Below are 19,006 nucleotides of genomic sequence, written 5' to 3' on the forward strand. Positions count from 1 at the left end.
GAGAGCTTAACCTTGCAATAAATCTTTATAGTCTTTTCAACTGCCTGAATCTCCTGATGTCTCTGGTGCTTGACAAAATGCTATTTCTAAATCAGTTTCCTTCCTCATTTGTGGAAAACAAGGTGAACCATTGGTCCTTGCAACATATTTTTCCTGTCTATAGGTAATTAATACTCAGGTTGTTTTCAGACGGACCTTTTGATCTACAGTTTTATGGTCCATCTTGATAATTTCTCCGTGGATGCAAAATATATCATTTATATTTCTTTAATAATCAGCTTAGCGTTCTTATTGTCGATTTTGTTCTAAGTAAAGAAATGGTAAGAAGTACTTGGAAAGAAAGACCTAAAAACAGAAATACAAATCATCAAAAATATGGATGCTTTTGACTGTTTCTACTCCTAGAAGTTTTGGCTTGTTTATCACCATCCCTTCCTCTATTCTGTTCCTGTATACAAAAGCTGTGAACATACAAATTTGTGTGTTACAGGGAAGTTAATATTATAACAGGAGGAGGAGGACACAATACCTTGAATCTAGAAGTATTTTGTAGAGAAAAATAAAAACACATGCAAGCACACCAAATGTTTGGTTGAATGTCAGTAACTCTAGATGTGTCAGTAACTCTAGATGTTGGAAATTGGAACAGGTAGGTGAGAATGGGCTGGAAGAGAGGCTGGGATGAATGACTCCAATATTTAGATCTCCAAATTCATCAAGGCCCACCTCTGGTATGAAAGCCTTTTCAATAAACCATCAAAGTGAATTGTGTAAATAATTGTGCTATAAACTCCAACAGATTACTATGAGAGATGGGTCATGTCTGGTGCAACCTCAAATGTAGAGCCCAAAGATACAATGGTGTAAACAAAATATTGCCTCAGAGTTTACATATCTTTCGAATCAGGTGCCTGTTGTCACGTTTGTACATTAGCCATACTTGTATAACAGCATACTTCCCTGTTCTCTTTACAGCGCCATCTGTCCCCAGAGGAATTTTACCAGGTGTTTGGCATGACTACTGCTGAATTTGATCGCCTGGCTTTGTGGAAAAGAAATGAGTTGAAGAAGCAGGCTCGGCTATTTTGAAAACAGTATATATAAAAACTATATAAATATCTCTATATAGAAGCTCTGTATAGTACAGAGTAGAATCTCTGGCTGTTCTCTTTGGAAGCCTGTAGAGTGAACTGAAGTCTCACAGATATTTTTATGCTCTTTGTTTCTTTTATTCTTTTTTTTTTTAAAAAAAAGGAGTAACTGCTATTTGGGAAACTTTTCAACTGTGGGGAGGATGTGGGAGCCTGTTTTATACTGAGCTGTTTCTTTTTCTTACATCAATGTTGAGAACCTTGGGCATTATTATCGTAGCTCACCATGAGCCTCTTAAAAGCAAGTCTGGAGAGATAGGATGATGGAACTGGGGGCATATTTTGACAGAGCCAATCATCCGTATACAACTCCCCCCCACCCCATGGCTTCAGAATATTTGAAGTATGCCTGCTCAGTCAGGCCAAGGATTTATCTCAACCTGCCTTTTGTTTCTAACAGTAGCCCAACAAATATCTTTTGCTTTTTTCTATTATTTTCCTCACTATCTTAATCATATATATATATATATATATATATATATATATATATATATATATGGATCTTTGGTTATTCGGGTTTTCTCCTGCGTAATATTGGAAGTATCTAGGCGACGTTTCGATGAAGTCTCATTCATCATCTTCAGGCTTGTGTCTTCGGCTTTGTGCTTCTCGGATGATGAATGAGACTTCATCGAAACGTCGCCTAGATACTTCCAATTTTACATGGGAGAAAACCCGAATAACCAAAGATCCACATACAAATACCCGTGAAAACCTCAGAATATATACATACATACATACATACATACATACATACATACATACATACATATATATATATATATATATATATATATATATATATATATATATATATATATATATAGTATTCAGTTGTTTGTATTTCCACATCATTATAGTTGTGCTTTTAAAGTTGTAGCAGTTTGGCAGAATCTCATCTGCCATCATCAGGCTTCTGTATTGTGTTCGTCTGTGAGTCAGACTTTTACAATTGTTGACAGTTGACTCACAGACGAACACAATATAGAAGCCTGATGATGGCAGATGAGATTCTGCCGAAACGTTGCTACAACTTTAAAAGCACAACTATAATGATGTGGGAAAATACCCGAACAAAGCTGAATACCATACATGTAAGTACTCGCGAAAACTTAAGAATATATATATATGTATATGTATATGTATATGTATATGTATATGTATATGAGTGAATGTTGGCTGGATAGATGTTGGTTTTATTTGTGTCCTTTGATACCAGCATGTTTAAATCTTGGTGTAAGATCTCACAACACACACACACATGTGTGTGTGATTAAACATGCTGGTATAAAAGGACACAAATAAACAACATTTATCCAGTCAGCATTCTTTTTTTTTTCTTACAGCAGGTATCCAAATGACTCTTGGAAATTAAAAGAATGGGCTTTAAGGTGATTAGCATCCCTATGCTTTATGTTCCCCCCTGCAGCATCCAGCAATCAGTTTGATTATCTCTATATATAGAGGCTTTATATACTATTATTATAACCATCTTTAAAATGGTTTTTCCACAAATAAATATTAGCTTCCAAAATTTCTTTTTTTTCTGAGTTACAGTAGTACACAGTTGTCTTCCATTCCTCTTCAGAGATCTGTAGAAAGCAGTGCACTGAAACACTTACTAAAATTCATTCTGGTTCAGCAGATACTCTTACATTCAGGGAATAGGAAGTTAGGTTTCTTGGAACACAGAATTATATGCTCACCTAAATATTTAGGTATTTTAACACAATTTTGGATATCATTTACATTTGCACATGTCTATACACAGCCTTCCCCAATCTAGTGGTCTCCAACCATACTGGACTAAAATTTCCAGAAGTCATACTGAACTATGAGCACCAGGTTTGTAGAAGCTAGTTTGGAGGTACAATCTGTGATATACACCCAATTATAAATTATCCTCCTTTCCATTATTTCAATTTCCTCTTCTATCGCTAGTCACTTTAAGCAGTCAATTAAAAAAACTGCTATGAAAGAGCTTAACCTTACAAACTAGTTCAAACTTTAAAAGGCGGGGGGATCACAGGGAATAACTGGCACCACTGTCCAATTCTCAAACAAAGCAGTTCTATACCCTTATCAGTGGTTTGTTGAATAATTCATAATAGTGGAAAGACATTAACCATAGTTTAGAAGATACAGTGACTTGATTCACATAATATGCTAAGCTAAAATCCAATAAACTATATTATGGCTTAGCATGATATGTGAACCTTGTCACTATTGTTCTTTAAATAAATTTTGGCTATGGTTGTTAGAAAAAGAATGAAGCTTTACCAAGGCAGATGTCATGTTCAAAGCATTACATCTGAACTTTTATGTGAGTTTTATATATATTTTCCGGAAATAGGTCATATTAGGAATCAAATTTTGAACTTTCAAATATGTATAAAAACTGTTGGATTATAGAGAAAAAGGAGTTTGGAAAAGCCTTGGCACTTGAAATGTCTTGTTCATCTTTAATTTAACTAATTTAATTGCATACAGTATGTCTGGCCTTTCATGGTCACTGGCCACATTGCTCTTATTGTGTCAAATCAGTAGGATCAACTCCTAAATTAAGAAATGTTCATGGACTATTTTGATTTGGGAGATTGTATGTTTGTTCTTTCTTAAAAGAAAAAGAAATTTCTTACCTAATACACTGTTTGAACAAAATAATTGTGAGTTGTCTCATTTTGTTTTCCTATTGTTTTTTTCCTCTTTGAATGAATTGGCTCCAAAGCTGAATCTATGATTTCCAACAAGATGGGCAAATGCATTTCTCTATATATACCGTATGAACTGAGTATGAGTTCCTGGAAAGACAATGGCATCTAAATTAATGTAATAAATATATTCTTCTTTTACATATTAGAGCCTAATGCCATATTAGTGTGGCATCTTTGTTGGTATCCGGTTTTGATTCCGTTTAAAGAAAAGCCATTTTGTTAGTGATGTTCTTCTACTTCAATGTCAAGTTCACAACTGTGTAGATGGTCAAAAAGGCTGTCTCCAACTCATAATTTTAAGATTCCAGTGTTTTATTTTTCATTTCTGAAATCAATGATTATATAAGAATACAATACATTTTCCCCAGGAAGAAATGAGTAATTCTATATTATACATCTACTTACTCTAGCTGAGAGAATGCTGATTATATATAGAAAGCAATGCTGCTTTTTACCAAATGAAACTGTATATTGCATTACTCATATTAGCTAAGAAAGTTGTATAGGTCTTCATCATCCCCTAAGCATATCAGCAATTTTCATGCTCTTCCTGTAAAAATGTATAACCCTATTCTTACAAGTTGTGTCAAAGTATTGCTTTAGAGGTGCCAACAACAAAAAGAAAGGAAATCTCTGGCCAGGAAGCACAGATCCTAACTTCTTCATGCAATCAAGTAATATTTACAATACTGAGTTAATAATTCAGTTTCATTTAGTGCATTATTAAATTTGTCTAGTCATATTTATATTGATTTGTATTGGTGTCAGAGAATTCTGAGAAGTATAAAATCTAAAATATGGGCCATAACTGCTGTGAAACATCTTCTGCTCCATGGAAGAAAGCCGTACTGTGGTAATACAAGACTGGAGTGTAGACTTCCATTAAATAGTCTGAAGTCATCACCTGACTTAATATTTATGGAACATTTTTCAAATTCAAAACAATTTTCAGATGTTAGTTTATTCCAAAGGAAAGTCAGTTAAATTTAAAAACTGAGACAGTAGAATTGAAATTCTAGATAAAAGGTGAAGTTTTTGGATAATCATACCTTTTTTCAGCTCTAATGACTCACTTTACAAAGTATCCCATGACAACAAAAACAACTTAGCCTTCCTGTTTGACAAGTAAACATTATATATGGAATGTGAATCTAATGTTGTTTGCCTATATCCTACAGCATTCCTATGAAATATGCAGAAGCAAACACTTTAAAGCTTGCATCTATAGAAAATATTTATCAAACCAATGGCTGTGCTGTAATACCAATGTAGCTGCTTTACCAATGTAGCTGCTCAAGGACTATCCAAATGCTATTGTTTCAAGGAACTTACCAAGTAGAAACTGGATGTGTTTGGTGTGGGCATCATCTTCTTCACTAGCAATATGATGGATTGAGGCCAATAGCTTTTTAAAATGAATGTACTCTTTTGATAAGGACAGTAATCATCATGCTTCATTAAGCATGCTTAATTCTTCATTCAAATGTCTTCAGATGAACTCCTACCTTTCCCAACCTTGGCAGTGCTTCTTGAGATGATTGAAACTGTAGCCTATCACCAGAGGGGACCACAGGGCAAGCAGAGCTTTGCTCAGGGGCCCCTTGTGTTGCAGGGTGCAAGAGAAGACCAAGAAAGAAGGACAGGGATGGGGAGCAACTATAGGGCAATGTCTTTCAGGAAACTGATGCAAAGGAGGTTGAACATTGTTACTGCCAAAAGCTACAATAACAAGGATGTCCTCTGGGAGGGAGAGGTTCTGCTAGTATACTCTGCCCCTCGGGGCCAAGATGAAGAAGCTGTTGAATTCTCTACAGATTCTCTCAACATATCTCACTTATAAACCAGAAGGCATGCCCAGCCTGGTCTATTCCATTCCTGAACATGATGTTGTCCTCCTTGTGTCCAAAGAATCTAGTCACAGGATCTGACCCAAGATCTGCTTTCCATCTGTGATGGCCATAGGACAGGGGTTTCCAAATCCTAGTCCAGGGACCAGCACCGGTCTGGACCAGCATGCCAGTAACTGGGCCATGCAAACAAGCAAAGCCCCCATCTGTGGGATGCAGGCAGTCTACGAAACCATGCCCCCTCCAGTCCATGAAAAAAAATCCATGATCGCTTATCAGACAAATTGTAGGTTAGATATTCCAGTTTAGTATAGTCTTTATTACAATACAGGTTTTCGAAATATACCGCCATACAAAATACAGCATACCAGCTGATTATTAGCCCTTTGAAAGGTCTGATGTTTTGGAAAATGAATTTAGGTTGCCTAGAATTGTGGAATACCAACAGGTTTAATTAAGACCTTTTTTAATTTTAAAATCTGAACCAAATACATTTGTCATTCAAAAAGCCAGTTTGGTATAGAAGTGAAAATGCTGGCCTAGAAGCCAGGAGATAGTGAATTTTAGAATCCCGCCCTTAGGTATGAAAACCACTCAGCTTTGGGCCAGCCCCAGTCCAATCCATCTCACAGGGTTGAGAGGAAAATAGGAGGCAGGTCTTTAAATATTTTCATCATTAAAAAGATGGGTAATAATAATAATAATAATAATAATAATAATAATAATAATAATAATAATAATAATAATAATAATAATAATAATAATAATAATAATAATAATAATAAACAACCTTGGGTGCAGTCAACTGGAGCACCACTTGAACACCATAGGCATTGACAAATTTGCCATCAGTCAATTGCAGAAGGCAGTTTTACCTGGAATAGCTTCCATCCTGCAGCAATATTTGTAACACCATCAAACATCCAGATTTGCCTATCCCAGGTCCTTGGTAAAGACTCGATAGGTAGACAAAAATGCCAAATCCAGTCTGAACATCTGGCTGACTGTGCAATGAATAACAACAACCACAACAACAACAACAACTTATTTACAGTGGCACTGTTAATTCATGAAATTGTTAAAGGAGCAATTGGAAAAAGAAATGATGGTTAAATATATGAATGTGGTGTTAAAAAATCTTATTGTCCTATAGATTCTTCTATTCAGTTTTGTTTCCTTTCACAGTTCTTGTTTTTTTCAATTTCCATTTAACTTTTAATTGTATCTGGTCAATGTGTGCATATTAAAAGCATGTAAAAATGTAAATAATAGATGCCCCAAAATGCAGCATAGACAAAATGAAGGCAATCATACTACACTATAAATCAATCAATGTGGTAGTAAATCCAGGCTGCCAAATTCAAGCCAAATTTGAAGTCACCCTGACAATAATCTTTCAAAGAAATGTGTATGGATGACTGAAATCTAGCATATTTACCTGGGATTAATATTTCATACAAAACAGATTTGAGTTTTGCCTCTCAGACTGTGAATCACTGCCAACAGGATGACTGCACCCTGAGGGAGAGATTGCATGACCACAATATGAGAGGTGGGGGAAGGGGGGAGCTTCCTGCACCAAATTGGCTGCTTTGTGACAAACCCTCAAGTGAATGATGAGGTATGGTTTCAAGCTGAGTGGTCTGTGAGTCATACCAAGAACCTGGTTTTGTATTGCTTCTCAGTAAGGTGCTAAGAAATGCTGAAAGGGTTTTCTTTTCCTTTTCTCTCTTTTCTTTTCCTTCCCTCTCCTCTTCTCTCCTTTCTCTTTTCTTTTAACAAGCCTATATAGGTAGACCCCAATTTACAACAGTTCATTTTAGGGATCATTCAAAGTTACAACGGCACCGAAAAAAGTCAGTTATGACCATTTTTCACATTAGATAGAATAGAATTCTTTATTAGCCAAGTGTGATTGGACACAGAAGGAATTTGTCTTGGTGCAAATGCTCTCATTGTACATAAAAGAAAAGATACATTCATCAAGAGTCAAGAATCATAAGGTACGACACTTAATGGTAGTCATAGGGTACAATAAACAATCAAATCATACTAGGAAACAGTCCATATAAATGACATTAATGACAGTTGCAGCATCCCCCATGCTCACGTGATCAAAATTCAGACATTTGTAACTAACCCATATTTATGACCATTGCAGTGTCCTGGAGCGGTCATGTGATCCCCTTTTGTGACCTTCTGACAAGCAAAGTCGATTGGGAAGCCAGATTCACTTAAGTACCATGTTATTATTTTACCCCAACTGCAATGATTCACTTAATAACTGTGGCAAAACAGTAAAATGGGGCAAACTCACTGAAGAAATGTCTCTCTTAGCAACAGAAATGTTGGGCTCAATCGTGGTCGTAAGTCGAGGACTGTCTGTATTAGTCAATCTTTACTACTATTGAGAATATTGTAGGCACAGATAATCTGTGCTGCCAAACTTCCCAACTTTCATTATTATTGTACTTCTGCATCAGGCATGGATTCCTCCTTCGTCTTTGAATGCTAAAGAGCCTCCAGGCATTCCCAGCTATTAGATTTATCATCAGACTTTCTAGATAGCCTGTTTGGCAGACGTTCAGAAATGGAGAAGTACATTACAGACATCCCTCCGGAGGTATCCTTCCCATCAGAATAGTTGCCCCCGTTAGCAGATGCTGCATGGCAGAAAGCAATGGCCAGAGACTGAGTATCTGTCCTCTGCCTGGTTTGTTTGGCTGTTGCCCACCGATGTAGTGGGTGATGTTTCTTCCATCCCTTGTCATGATGGAAGTACTAGAAGAATCACATTCTGCATCTGGAGCGGTGTTTACAAGACAGGGTGGGTTTGTATGTGCTATATTCATCGCTTATATCTTTATGTACACTGAGAGCTTATGCACTGAAGACAAATTCCTTGTGTGTCCAATCACACTTGGCTAATAAAGAATTCTATCCTAAAGGAATTCTATGTCGTTCTTAGGCATCAAAACACCCTGGGCAAGCAGCCCTTAACCAAATCCCATTGAAATTCAGCAACCTATCTGGGTAGAAAATACAGCATTTGATAGGTTTGTAATACTGTATATCCCTTCTCCCAACCTTCTTTTCCCTTGCCTTACCTTCATGTCAGTATTGGCTCCTGCTGACTGGTAGGATTTTCAGAAGTGGCTTGCCATTGCATTCTGAGCGCTGAGAGAAAGTGACTAGCCCAAAAGACACCTCGCTGTATTGGGGCCTAAAGCAGAGCAATTCACAGTTTCGAGCCTGTTGCCTTAATCACTATACCAAACTGGCTCTTCTGCCCACATTTGCATGTATATAATAAGCCTTGGTGCTGCTACTTCTAAGAACCTTTCTTGCCTTCAGCTAACCATGCTATAAATGTGCCCCAGCAATATTCTGGCAACCTTGCTTTCATCTCATCCCTAGCCCAGAAGTGAAATAGCTGTGCTTTAGCTTAAAAGGAGGTCTCCAAGTGTTAGGTTTTGTCCAGGAAAGAATTCAGGTAGTGGGCAGATGATGGTACAGTACAGACAGAATTGGTGGTGTGGAGAGCAATTTTCAAGCCAGGAGAGTTTTTCTGCTGAACCAAAGAAGGGCAGATTGAGCTTCAATTCAGCATTGGAGAGAAGCCCTAACTTTACTTAGGAGGAGGCTGCCTATACTGGGATACACCAGAAGAGACTTGAAAACAACCTGCATAATGTCTGCTCAGGCAATGCATTGCATTTTTCTTACTTTGAGAAGACAAAGTAGTATCCTACACTCTCCAGTGGCAAAGCACATTCCAAAGTGTATTAATCACACAAGTCCCCGTCTTTATGACCTCAATGCCTAGAGTTTCTTATATGAAGCATGAACACTATTTGAAAATTAACACATGATAAGGAAAAATAGATTCTTGGAACACTGGGAAAATTTACTTTGCCAGAGTAAAATATGAATGACATACATAGGCTTTATAAACTCCAAATGGTAGGTGTCAAATACAGAAAAGGAAAGGAAAATGTATACGAAGATGTATCCTATGGGTCAGTTCTATCCTTAGAATTACCATTTAGATCTACTAGTATATACATCTTATACCGTATTTATTTGAACAGTATTTTGCATTTTTGGAAATGCAGGAAATGCAAGCCTGGACAAACATAGCTGGAGATGGGCAGGCACGCACCAACAGAGTGAGGAGATGGCGGGGATGCCCCTTTAATGTAACGGGGGGGGGAGCGCGCGCCACGAGCTGGGAGCCCCCTCACACACGCGCTCCAGAGAGCAGAGACTATTGTTGTTGTGTACTGCACAGACGGTCGCACCTGGTCCGGAAGGGCGGGGCAAGCGAGCGGAGTCGACTCAGCACCGGCGGAGGTTCGCTCGGCGAAGGGCGCATCTTGACAGAACGGCGCTAAGACCCGGCAGTCTTCCCGAGGCGGAGGAAGCGGCCGCTAGGGAGGGGACTGCTCGGCGATTGTTTTGAGGGAGCCGGTTGAGAGGTTGACATTTGTGTGTGCCGTGGAGCGGCGCGCATCCCTCTGCTTTACTCGGGGACCAGGCGAGCCGCGCTGAGAGCTTCCCCGCGCTCAGTGGCCGGCTGTGGGCAAGCTATTTCGGCAGGGTCGCACGTGCCGCCCGACCTGCTTCCAGCCTCCCGCCGTTCATGCTCGGGACCATGGACAGACTCAGCGGTAAGTCAAGGGTTGCTCCGGTTTAGCATCCAGGCGTCTTTAAAATAAATAAATAAAATAAATCTGTTTAACGGGACCGGCGGGCTGAGGGAAACGTCAGTTCGTGCTCCCGGGAAACGGCGCCGCTGCTGTTATGTTGCTGCCGAAGATTGAAACGCCGTCTCTCTCTCCTGGCTCCGATGGACTCCTGCGCCGCTTTAGGAGGAAGACAGAGTATCTGGGGCTGGTGGGAATAGGGGTGTGGTGGTGGTGGTGGTGGTGGGCTTTAAAACCCAGCCTAGGCTTGCAGCGCATCCCGAAGACGCCGAGCGCTTTCTCTCCCCACGGATGGGTTTGCATCAGTTTGCCCCACAGGGAGCCTTTCGTTTCTTGGGCACAAGTGCGGCAAGTTTATCCCTTGAGACGAGAGCCATCGGTTGGGTCCGGGGACGAAGATGGGGACCAGGGGAGAGCCACGCCCACGCGAACTCGCATTCGCCACACGTTGCGCGTGGGGACATTTCCATTGTGGGGCTCGAACGCGGAGAGTGGGGAGAGAGAGGGGGAAAAACAAAAAAAGAAGAGGGCGGGTGGGAAAAATAAATAGGTGGGCGCGGGAGAAGCGCAAGATTCGGCTTGGGGCTGTGTGTGTGTGGAAACGTCGGAAGCCTAAATGTTTGCCAAATCGACTCGTGTGTTTGTGTGTGTGTGCATAGAAGCGTTTGCGTCCGTGCGCGTGCGTGTCATGTTTGTGAAGGGGCGGCCGCGACGACCTCGCGACAGGAGAAGCAGAATGGTGGGGGGTCCCCCACCCCACCCCGGTGTGGTAGAGACTCTGAAAAGGGTACGAGCCAAAAGCTTCCACCGCGGCATTGTTTTCTTCACAGGGCTTTGTGTGACCTGTGCGCCGGAGGCGGAGGCAAGCGGTTGCCAAATGGCGCTCCTCGAACTTCCTTGGCAGGCTGACTGCGGGCCTCAAGCATTGTTTCTTTCCCCTTTGCTAGATCCGTCGGGGGCTGCGCTTGAGATTCGGTGCAAAGACCGTCGAGGGTGACCTCTTTTCTTAAACGTGCTGAGGGGCCTGCTCGGACAGTGACTCTGCCGACGTTGAAGTGCCCCAAAGGTGCTTCCCCCCCACACCACCAAGAGGCAACTGGACTTTCTGGTTTTTCTTTGAAGACGTTTGGCTTCTCATCCAAGAAGCTTCTTCAGCTCTGAGTTCATCCCTAAGTGTTTTTGGAGAGTCTCCATCATCTGGGTCATGGTTGTCCCAAGAAGCAACTGGATTTTCTGATTATTATTTTTTCTTTTGAAGACCTTTTGCTTCTCATTCCAAAAGCTTCTTTAGCTCCAGTTGCCTCTTGAAAAAGCACCTAATGGACAACCGTGACCTGGATGACTGAGAATGTCCATGGACATTTAGGGATGCACTCAGAGCTGAAGAAGCTTCTTGCATGAGAAGCAAAATGTCTTCAAAGAAAAAAAACAGAAAGTCCAGTTGCCTCTCGGGACAATAATGACCCAAGTGACTGAGAATCTCCATAGACAATGTTGAAGCGTCCCTGCCTGAGGCGGAGAAGGAAAAATGATAGAGGGATATGTGTTAGGCAACCTGTGTTCCAAAAGACAGAACATTCTTAAGACCATGGCTCCATCTGTGTACATATGCATTGTGCATGAGGGGAAAAAATCCTCAGGAAAGGGATCAGGAATGTAGTTTCAGCCTTTGAAGGAGGGGCATTAGTATACAAGGAGATCTAGCCATATTGACTCCATATTTATTCCCTTTTGTAAGTATAAAATTAGATAAGCCAATCCAAAAGTACTTGACCAAAGGAGATGAGACTTTGGACCTGAGTTATGTGATTCTACAGAGGGGTCAACCTGGTTCCTATTTCTGAGTTCATTTGGCTACAATTACTGTTGAATTACTGTTGAATTACTGTAGCTGTTGAAAATGATGGTGTTGGTGCTAAGTAGAGAGGCACATAGGAAAATCAGTCTGGACTGTTCCCGTTGACTTCTGGGCAGCCCATCTCCAACTTGGTGTCTCCCAGATATGTTAAGGACTCCCTCTGCCAGAATTTCCAGACAGTGTTGGCTCTGCTACCGAGAATTTTGAGAAGCTGTAATGCAAACACACCTGGAGACAAGAACCCTGTTGGGGAAGTTTACACAAGAGGTCTGCTCTTAATTTTGAATGGATTTTTTTTTTTAAAGTTGTGTGTGCTGGGTTCATGTATCACTATGCCAAATATCCATTAGCTATCATGGTGTTATAAGAATCTGCATCTTGGGACCATCTTTCATATTACAGAGAGCATCTTTGGTCTGGTGATTAAGGCTAGAAAGTAAAAAACTGGGGGGTTTATTTCTTCCTTAGCCCTGAAAACCTAAGGGTGATCTTGGGCCTCAGCCAACTCATTTAAATAGGTTTATTGTTGTAGGGAAAATAGGAGGAGGAGGGTGTGTTGGATATGTTTGCCACTTTGAGTTATGGTGGGATTCAAATAAATATACAAATAAATACTATGTCTCAAGTGTCCACATAATTTCACTTCAGATATAAGGAGCAGAATAAAGCAAAAACAAAGGAGGGGTGAGGGAGAGAAGGTCAATTTAAGTATTCTTAGGCACACTCACAACTAATTGTGCAACCAGAAGATCTTTAAATTGGTTTTCATAGTTTATGATTACCAACAGAGGAGAATATTTGTAGCTCAAGATTAAACTGTTGGTGCTCTCTGAGTTTGGTTGTTTTTTTGCTAATGTTTCACAATCCAACTAAGAAACTTCTTCAGGGCTTTGGGTTTTGCTCTCTGCTTTAATACAGTGGCTTGCTTTGTGACAAACCCCACTCTCTCCTAGCATTGAAGATGTTGCCTAGTTGGGTAATGATTAAACTAAGCTCAGAGGATCCCATTGTATTTTAAGATTACATTTCCCCAAGATGGAATAATTCTGATGTTTTGAGCTTCAATCCCCATAATTCTCAGCCAGAATGATCCAGAAGTTAGATTTAACTACTGAAAGGTCCTAAGTTGGAAAATAGTAGTTGAGATGATGTATCCATATTTGAGGAGACTGACTTTTGCAATTCTACTACTGGACTAAGATAAAAGGATATTGTATCTTTATTTTTAAGGTTATTTTGGGGCGGGGGGGTTACACTTTTTATTGCAATATTTCAGTGACAGCAAGAAACACTTTCCATGCTTTGTCACTCCTGACAACTTTCCTTATATCTCTCATTTGGAGAGAAAATGCAAATTTTGCCCTTTTTTCATCTCATCCATAAGGCAGTAACAGACAGATCTGTTCACAGAACCAGATCTTGTAACTACTTAGACTAGGAAATTAATTCTGGCATAGGTTTTTGCAGGCTACGTCCCTCTCATAAGCTTCACAAAGCATTATTCTGAAATAAGTGGATGGGTGGATATATGCTCATACTTCATAGGAGGGAACTTTAGGGAAAATTTTGATTGGAAGGATACAGAGATAATAACAATTACTTTATTACAAGTGACATCCATAGAACAGTTGTTGGGTGTGATATAGACATTCTTGTCTTGGTGAGCTGATTAACAGATGTCAGCATGATTTTTTTTAAAGTCTTTGTAGCAGATTACTCTCTCTCTCTCTCTCTCTCTCTCCTCTCTCTCTCCTCTCCTCCCTCCCCCTCCCTCCCTCCCTCCTCCCTCTCTCTCTCTCTCTCTCTCTCTCTCTTCAACTGGCATTCAGTGGAATCTTAACTGTTCATGTCTGGAAATACTATGTATATCTACTCTATACAGGGTGCACATTCCGACAATAGTCAGAGCAGCTGTGAGGACAGCCTTGACAGGTTCCTTGTTGTGATATGTGACTATAAATAAACCCTCTTCTGCACTTGACCACCATTGGTTTCTGCTAAAACAGGCAAACTTTTTGACTGGAGATGAGTTTCAGTAGAAAATAACATGATGATGCAGTACTGTAGCAGCTGTATTGGGTTTTCAGGTCACTGGCACCAAGAAATAGGAAAATAAATTTCCTCTTTCCTGCTTACATGGGTGGTACTAATATGATCTTACTTACCATGGGTGGTACTAATATGATCTTTGGTTTGGCGGGGTTGAAATCAGAGTGGAATAATACTGCAATTCTGGAAAAGCCAGCCTAACTCCCTTTCCTTACAAAGCAAAAAAGGTCTATAATGGCATACTTCCTTTGTAGAACATGGAAATGGTGATGACTCTGGCCCTATTTCCTACCTGGGAGCATCCATATAATTCTATTCTGGCCCTTATCCTGTTACACTGTTTATTGTTAAGGTAAGGGTGAAGATCCAGTGTCCTTCCGAGGTTGTGATTATTATTTCCATCATCTCTGTTCATAGCCCTTGCTGCTTGGGGCTGATGGTTTAAAGTCCATCACTCTCTGAAGTGACTATCCTCACCCTGAATTCAAGGCTTGCCATTCAGAAGCTCAGAGAATAACAGTGTTGGAATTCAGTTTCTCAGCTCCATTTTTGCAACCCTTCTGAAATAGAAAACATTTGTGTTGCCTAGTAATAAGAACAGATAATAGAACTCTTAGAAATATTTTACTTGCCACCTTGATCCCAGTAGAGAAACTACTTAAATACTGAAAATGTTCTGAAATATAATGAAATAGATTTCCAAGTTACTGGCACAAACTGTTTATATATAGACTGGAATACACATTATTGTCGTTGTCATTAAATTACATTGTATTATAATTATAACTATCCTTTTATATTAAAGCTCTAGGCAACTTATGTCACATGTCTTCCTTCTTTTTAACCCTGTAAATTAGACTGGGAAATAGTGACCACAGTAACAGCATGCTTTATAGGAGAGAAATGTTAGTCTATGGTGATGGAAATCAACCTACTTCACCTGATTTTGTCTCATGAACGTTTATGCCTTTTAATAAAAAAATGTTGATCAAACATTAGCAGCTTTTGTGCTTGAGGGCAGATTGAACCAGCATTATTCAGTTCCCATGCAAAACCTTAAACACTACATTGTGCTAAATAAATGGTAATACTGGTAGTTTTCAACTTTGGATCAGTCACTTAGTCATTTTTAATGTTACAACAGATCTCCCTAGAGCTATTGATTTCTTTTCAAGTTAGGATTAAGCAGGGTCTTCTTTTTAATCCATTTTTATACATTTATAATCACAAACTCATTCTCTGACCCTCTGAACAGGTTGCAAAATGGAAGTAAGTAGCCAAAGCTTGGTGATTGTTTATCTAAAATATCACTGAGTATGTTATTTAGAGTTGGGAGTAGCAATGTCTTATATTTTCCTCCTCTTCTTTGGAGGCATCTGTTCTTTGCGATTTACAGCATCTAAAATAGCATTACTGTGAACTTTTCTGCAGGCTGATGGCTCCAACAGGTCTTTAATATTCACGCCTTCAAAAAAAAAAAAAAGGTTAGAATCAATTTGTGTGTATTCCTTTTGCCTTCTCTTTCCTCCTTTCCCTTGTATGAACATTCAAGCCTAAATCTCTAAAACAAGTATTACAGAGAAGTAAGAAACAGAAATCCTGGGTGAGCTACTGAAATGGCATATCAAGAATAGGGCATATCAACATAAGGTGGTAGTCTCTAATCTTCTCTGCAAGTCTTTTATTACTATGGCAACTTCCTGTTGAAGAGCCACTGTTTATAGACCTTGCTTTATTTTAAACGCTACAGAATGCCTGTATTTTAGACTTCTTTGGCTTTTGCTTTTATTCTGTGGTAAGTTCAATGGCTCACACACTTAAAAGGAACAAGATTTATAAGAAATTGCTATTGGCATCTGGACTGCTCTAAATAGGGGGATAATGTAAAATCTTGATATCCTTCCAAGACCTACCTACCTATCTTCCTTTGATGGGAGCCATGTGAGAGAAACAGAGGGTAATAAGTAAATAGGGTAACTTGAATTCTTTCCAAAGTGTGTAGAAGAATAGACTTCATGCATTCCCTACAGATTCATGATCCCCCTGGCTATATAATTAAATGCCCAATTAATGGTTGTTGCGATTATAAAAATCTAGGTTAAATGTGACATTAGCCCAAATCTGGTCATTATATTGTCTATGATCTAGCTTTCTTGAGATATTTTCAGTTAGATGCTGCTGCCAAGATATATTATAGCTATTCTGTGTTTTAGTCTTAATAATTTACAGTTGTACAAGAAAATACAAGAAATGGGAGAAAACACACAATGGTTACATATGAAAGGCAGCATTGGAATGATTGGATGCATTGGAATGATAAAAGCCTTGCTTGAAAGTATTAGAGTCATAAAGTCCAGACATGTTGTCTGTGAAGAGATTGAAACGACTTAGCAATCATTGTATTGATTCTTTGATTGAACTGCTGTTTTACCTTATCTAACTTTATTTCCAAGATAAAAGGATTTTTTTTCTGTGTCTGAATGCAGGTAAGGTATTTGACTAGTAGCATATATAGGCTGTGGTAGGGAAAGGAAATATTTGGGTAACTATTAGACTGGAGCAAAGGTCATGGTTGGTTAAAACTACCAGTATTTAAGTGGATTTTTGTCATGGTCTTCCTCAGTTTCAAATGCTCCCTCCCAGCCAAAACTGGGAATCTGGTTATAAATTGAATATAATAATGTACTTAATTACCAGTACTTATCCATTCTTCATGGAACCCATGTCAGTGTCACTGAATGAGCCGAGCCTAAACCAGAGCTGATAGAATAATCTGAAAGACTCCTGTAAAGTACAACTGATACTAGCAACTTCATTGTCTTTTAACTAAACCCTGTGAAAACAAGTTACTGTAATCTGTATAAAATGAGGATGTCCTTTGCTGAATGTCCTGTTGTTCCTAAATGCATTTTACTTGCTCTTGGGAAAATTTCATAATCTTCATTATAAAAAAAGGTTTTGGATCAAATTAATTAATTAAGTTGTTAAGTGAATTGCTAATTGATTAATTAATTAATTTTGATTTGTCAATTGCTTACAAGATAATAGATATAAGAACAAACATAAGTATAAATACAGGAAATAGGTACAAATAATTGGGGACAATAGGACAGGGACAGGAGGCATGATTGTGGGCTAATGCATACCCCTCTTAGGAATGGGGTGAGGTCAATAGTAGTTTGAGGATAAAGGAGTGGGGATTTGAGGATGTAACAGCAGAGTCAGGTAGTGCATTCCAGGCATTGACCACTCTGTTGCTGAAGTCGTACTTTCTGCAATCAAGTTTGGAATGGTTTACATTAAGTTTGTATCTGTTGTGATAATGAGTTATGTTTGAAAAAAAGGGGCCCATAGTTATGCTGGCTGGCTGACATGTTGATAACTTACTGTATTTCTGTTCCCCACTGAACTTGTCCTGCTCTTGAATCCTTTGGTATATATAAATAATGGGAAAGAGGAGGACTGCAACTTTGCTTCAGCATGCAAAGAAGAGAGTTGGAATGCTTCCAGACAAAACAAAGAAAGGTTGGTGTTGAGGTCCCTACTTTTGCCTAAGCTGCAGATACGGGTAGTTCTTGACTTTCAACCATTTATTTAGTGACTGTTCAAAATTACAGTGGCACTGAAAAAAGTGACTTATGATTGCTCTTCATACTTAGGATAGTTGTAACATCCTCATGGTCATGTGATCAAAATTTGGCCGCTTGGCAACTGGCATTTATTTATGATGGCTGCAGTCATGTGATCACCTTTTGCGACCTTCTGACAAGCAAAGTCAATGGGGAAGCCAGATTTACTTAACCATGTTAACAATTGCAGTAATTCATTTAACAACTGTGGTAAAAAAGGTTAAATGAAGCAAAACGCACTTTTTACAACTGTCTTGCTTAGTAAAGGAAATTTTGGGGTTGATTGTAATTGTAAGTTGAGAACTATTTTTATTCTTGGAGAAAAGAGTCCACAGAGAGAATTGCAGTGAGGTGAAGCCTTTATCTCTTGCTTGTGAATCTGCAAGGATAGCTAGTTTGCAAATGGGAAGCAGAATTATACAGTATATTAGATACATCTTCTTCCCCGAAGTGGTGTTTTCTGGATCACTGTTCTCAACTGGTAGCAATATGGCCTACTGGGGCCCTAGGATATTTCAAGGAGGCCACAGTTCTAAAACATGTAACAGGGCCACAGCACATGCTGAGGGGACCCCACAAAAGCAAATTGTATTATATTGCTAGCACTATCTTGTTGATGCCAGAACATGTACCTGTCACTGCCCCATGTTTGTACCCAAGAATAGTATCTGGACAGGGGGAACCACAGGAGAAAAAGTTGGAAGGAGGCCATATCACAGAGCAATGCTGTTCTAGATGACGGCATCTACAAGCTCTTACTGTTTTCATTAGATTGATGAAAGTGATGTTGAAGGGTAATGCTACAATTCATGCCTGTTTTGTATTTGTATCATGTGGTCACACTAACTTATAAAATGGGATAGATGTAATATTGCTATGAAAGCTCTGGATCTTGTGGATGCCTCTGAATGTACAGCACTGTTTTGTTTGTGATTCTTTTCTGGATATACTGGTCAAAACAAACTTATCTACTGTTTCGGATGCCTTGAAATGCCTTGAGCATTTTTATGAGTCTAGAGGAGGCTGCCCAGAATCTTTTGATAGCATAATGA

General features: G+C 39.3%; 2 protein-coding genes across 2 annotated transcripts in view; both read left to right on the plus strand.

Moving 5' to 3' along the window:
* Nucleotides 1-1,242, plus strand: part of ABLIM3 (actin binding LIM protein family member 3) — a 172,859-nt gene extending 171,617 nt beyond the window's left edge. Inside the window, exon 23 of the mRNA XM_087955460.1 lies at nucleotides 976-1,242. Coding sequence (XP_087811586.1) covers nucleotides 976-1,089 — 114 coding nt within the window. The 3' untranslated portion in view covers nucleotides 1,090-1,242. The remainder of the gene's footprint in view (nucleotides 1-975) is intronic.
* An 8,902-nt stretch (nucleotides 1,243-10,144) lies between these two features.
* Nucleotides 10,145-19,006, plus strand: part of AFAP1L1 (actin filament associated protein 1 like 1) — a 94,909-nt gene continuing 86,047 nt past the window's right edge. Inside the window, exon 1 of the mRNA XM_026688334.2 lies at nucleotides 10,145-10,382. Coding sequence (XP_026544119.1) covers nucleotides 10,355-10,382 — 28 coding nt within the window. The 5' untranslated portion in view covers nucleotides 10,145-10,354. The remainder of the gene's footprint in view (nucleotides 10,383-19,006) is intronic.

Source organism: Notechis scutatus, chromosome 2, assembly GCF_049901735.1.
Source record: "Notechis scutatus isolate UNSWTSFEM ecotype Mainland chromosome 2, rNotScu1.2, whole genome shotgun sequence".
Lineage (NCBI taxonomy): Eukaryota > Metazoa > Chordata > Lepidosauria > Squamata > Elapidae > Notechis > Notechis scutatus.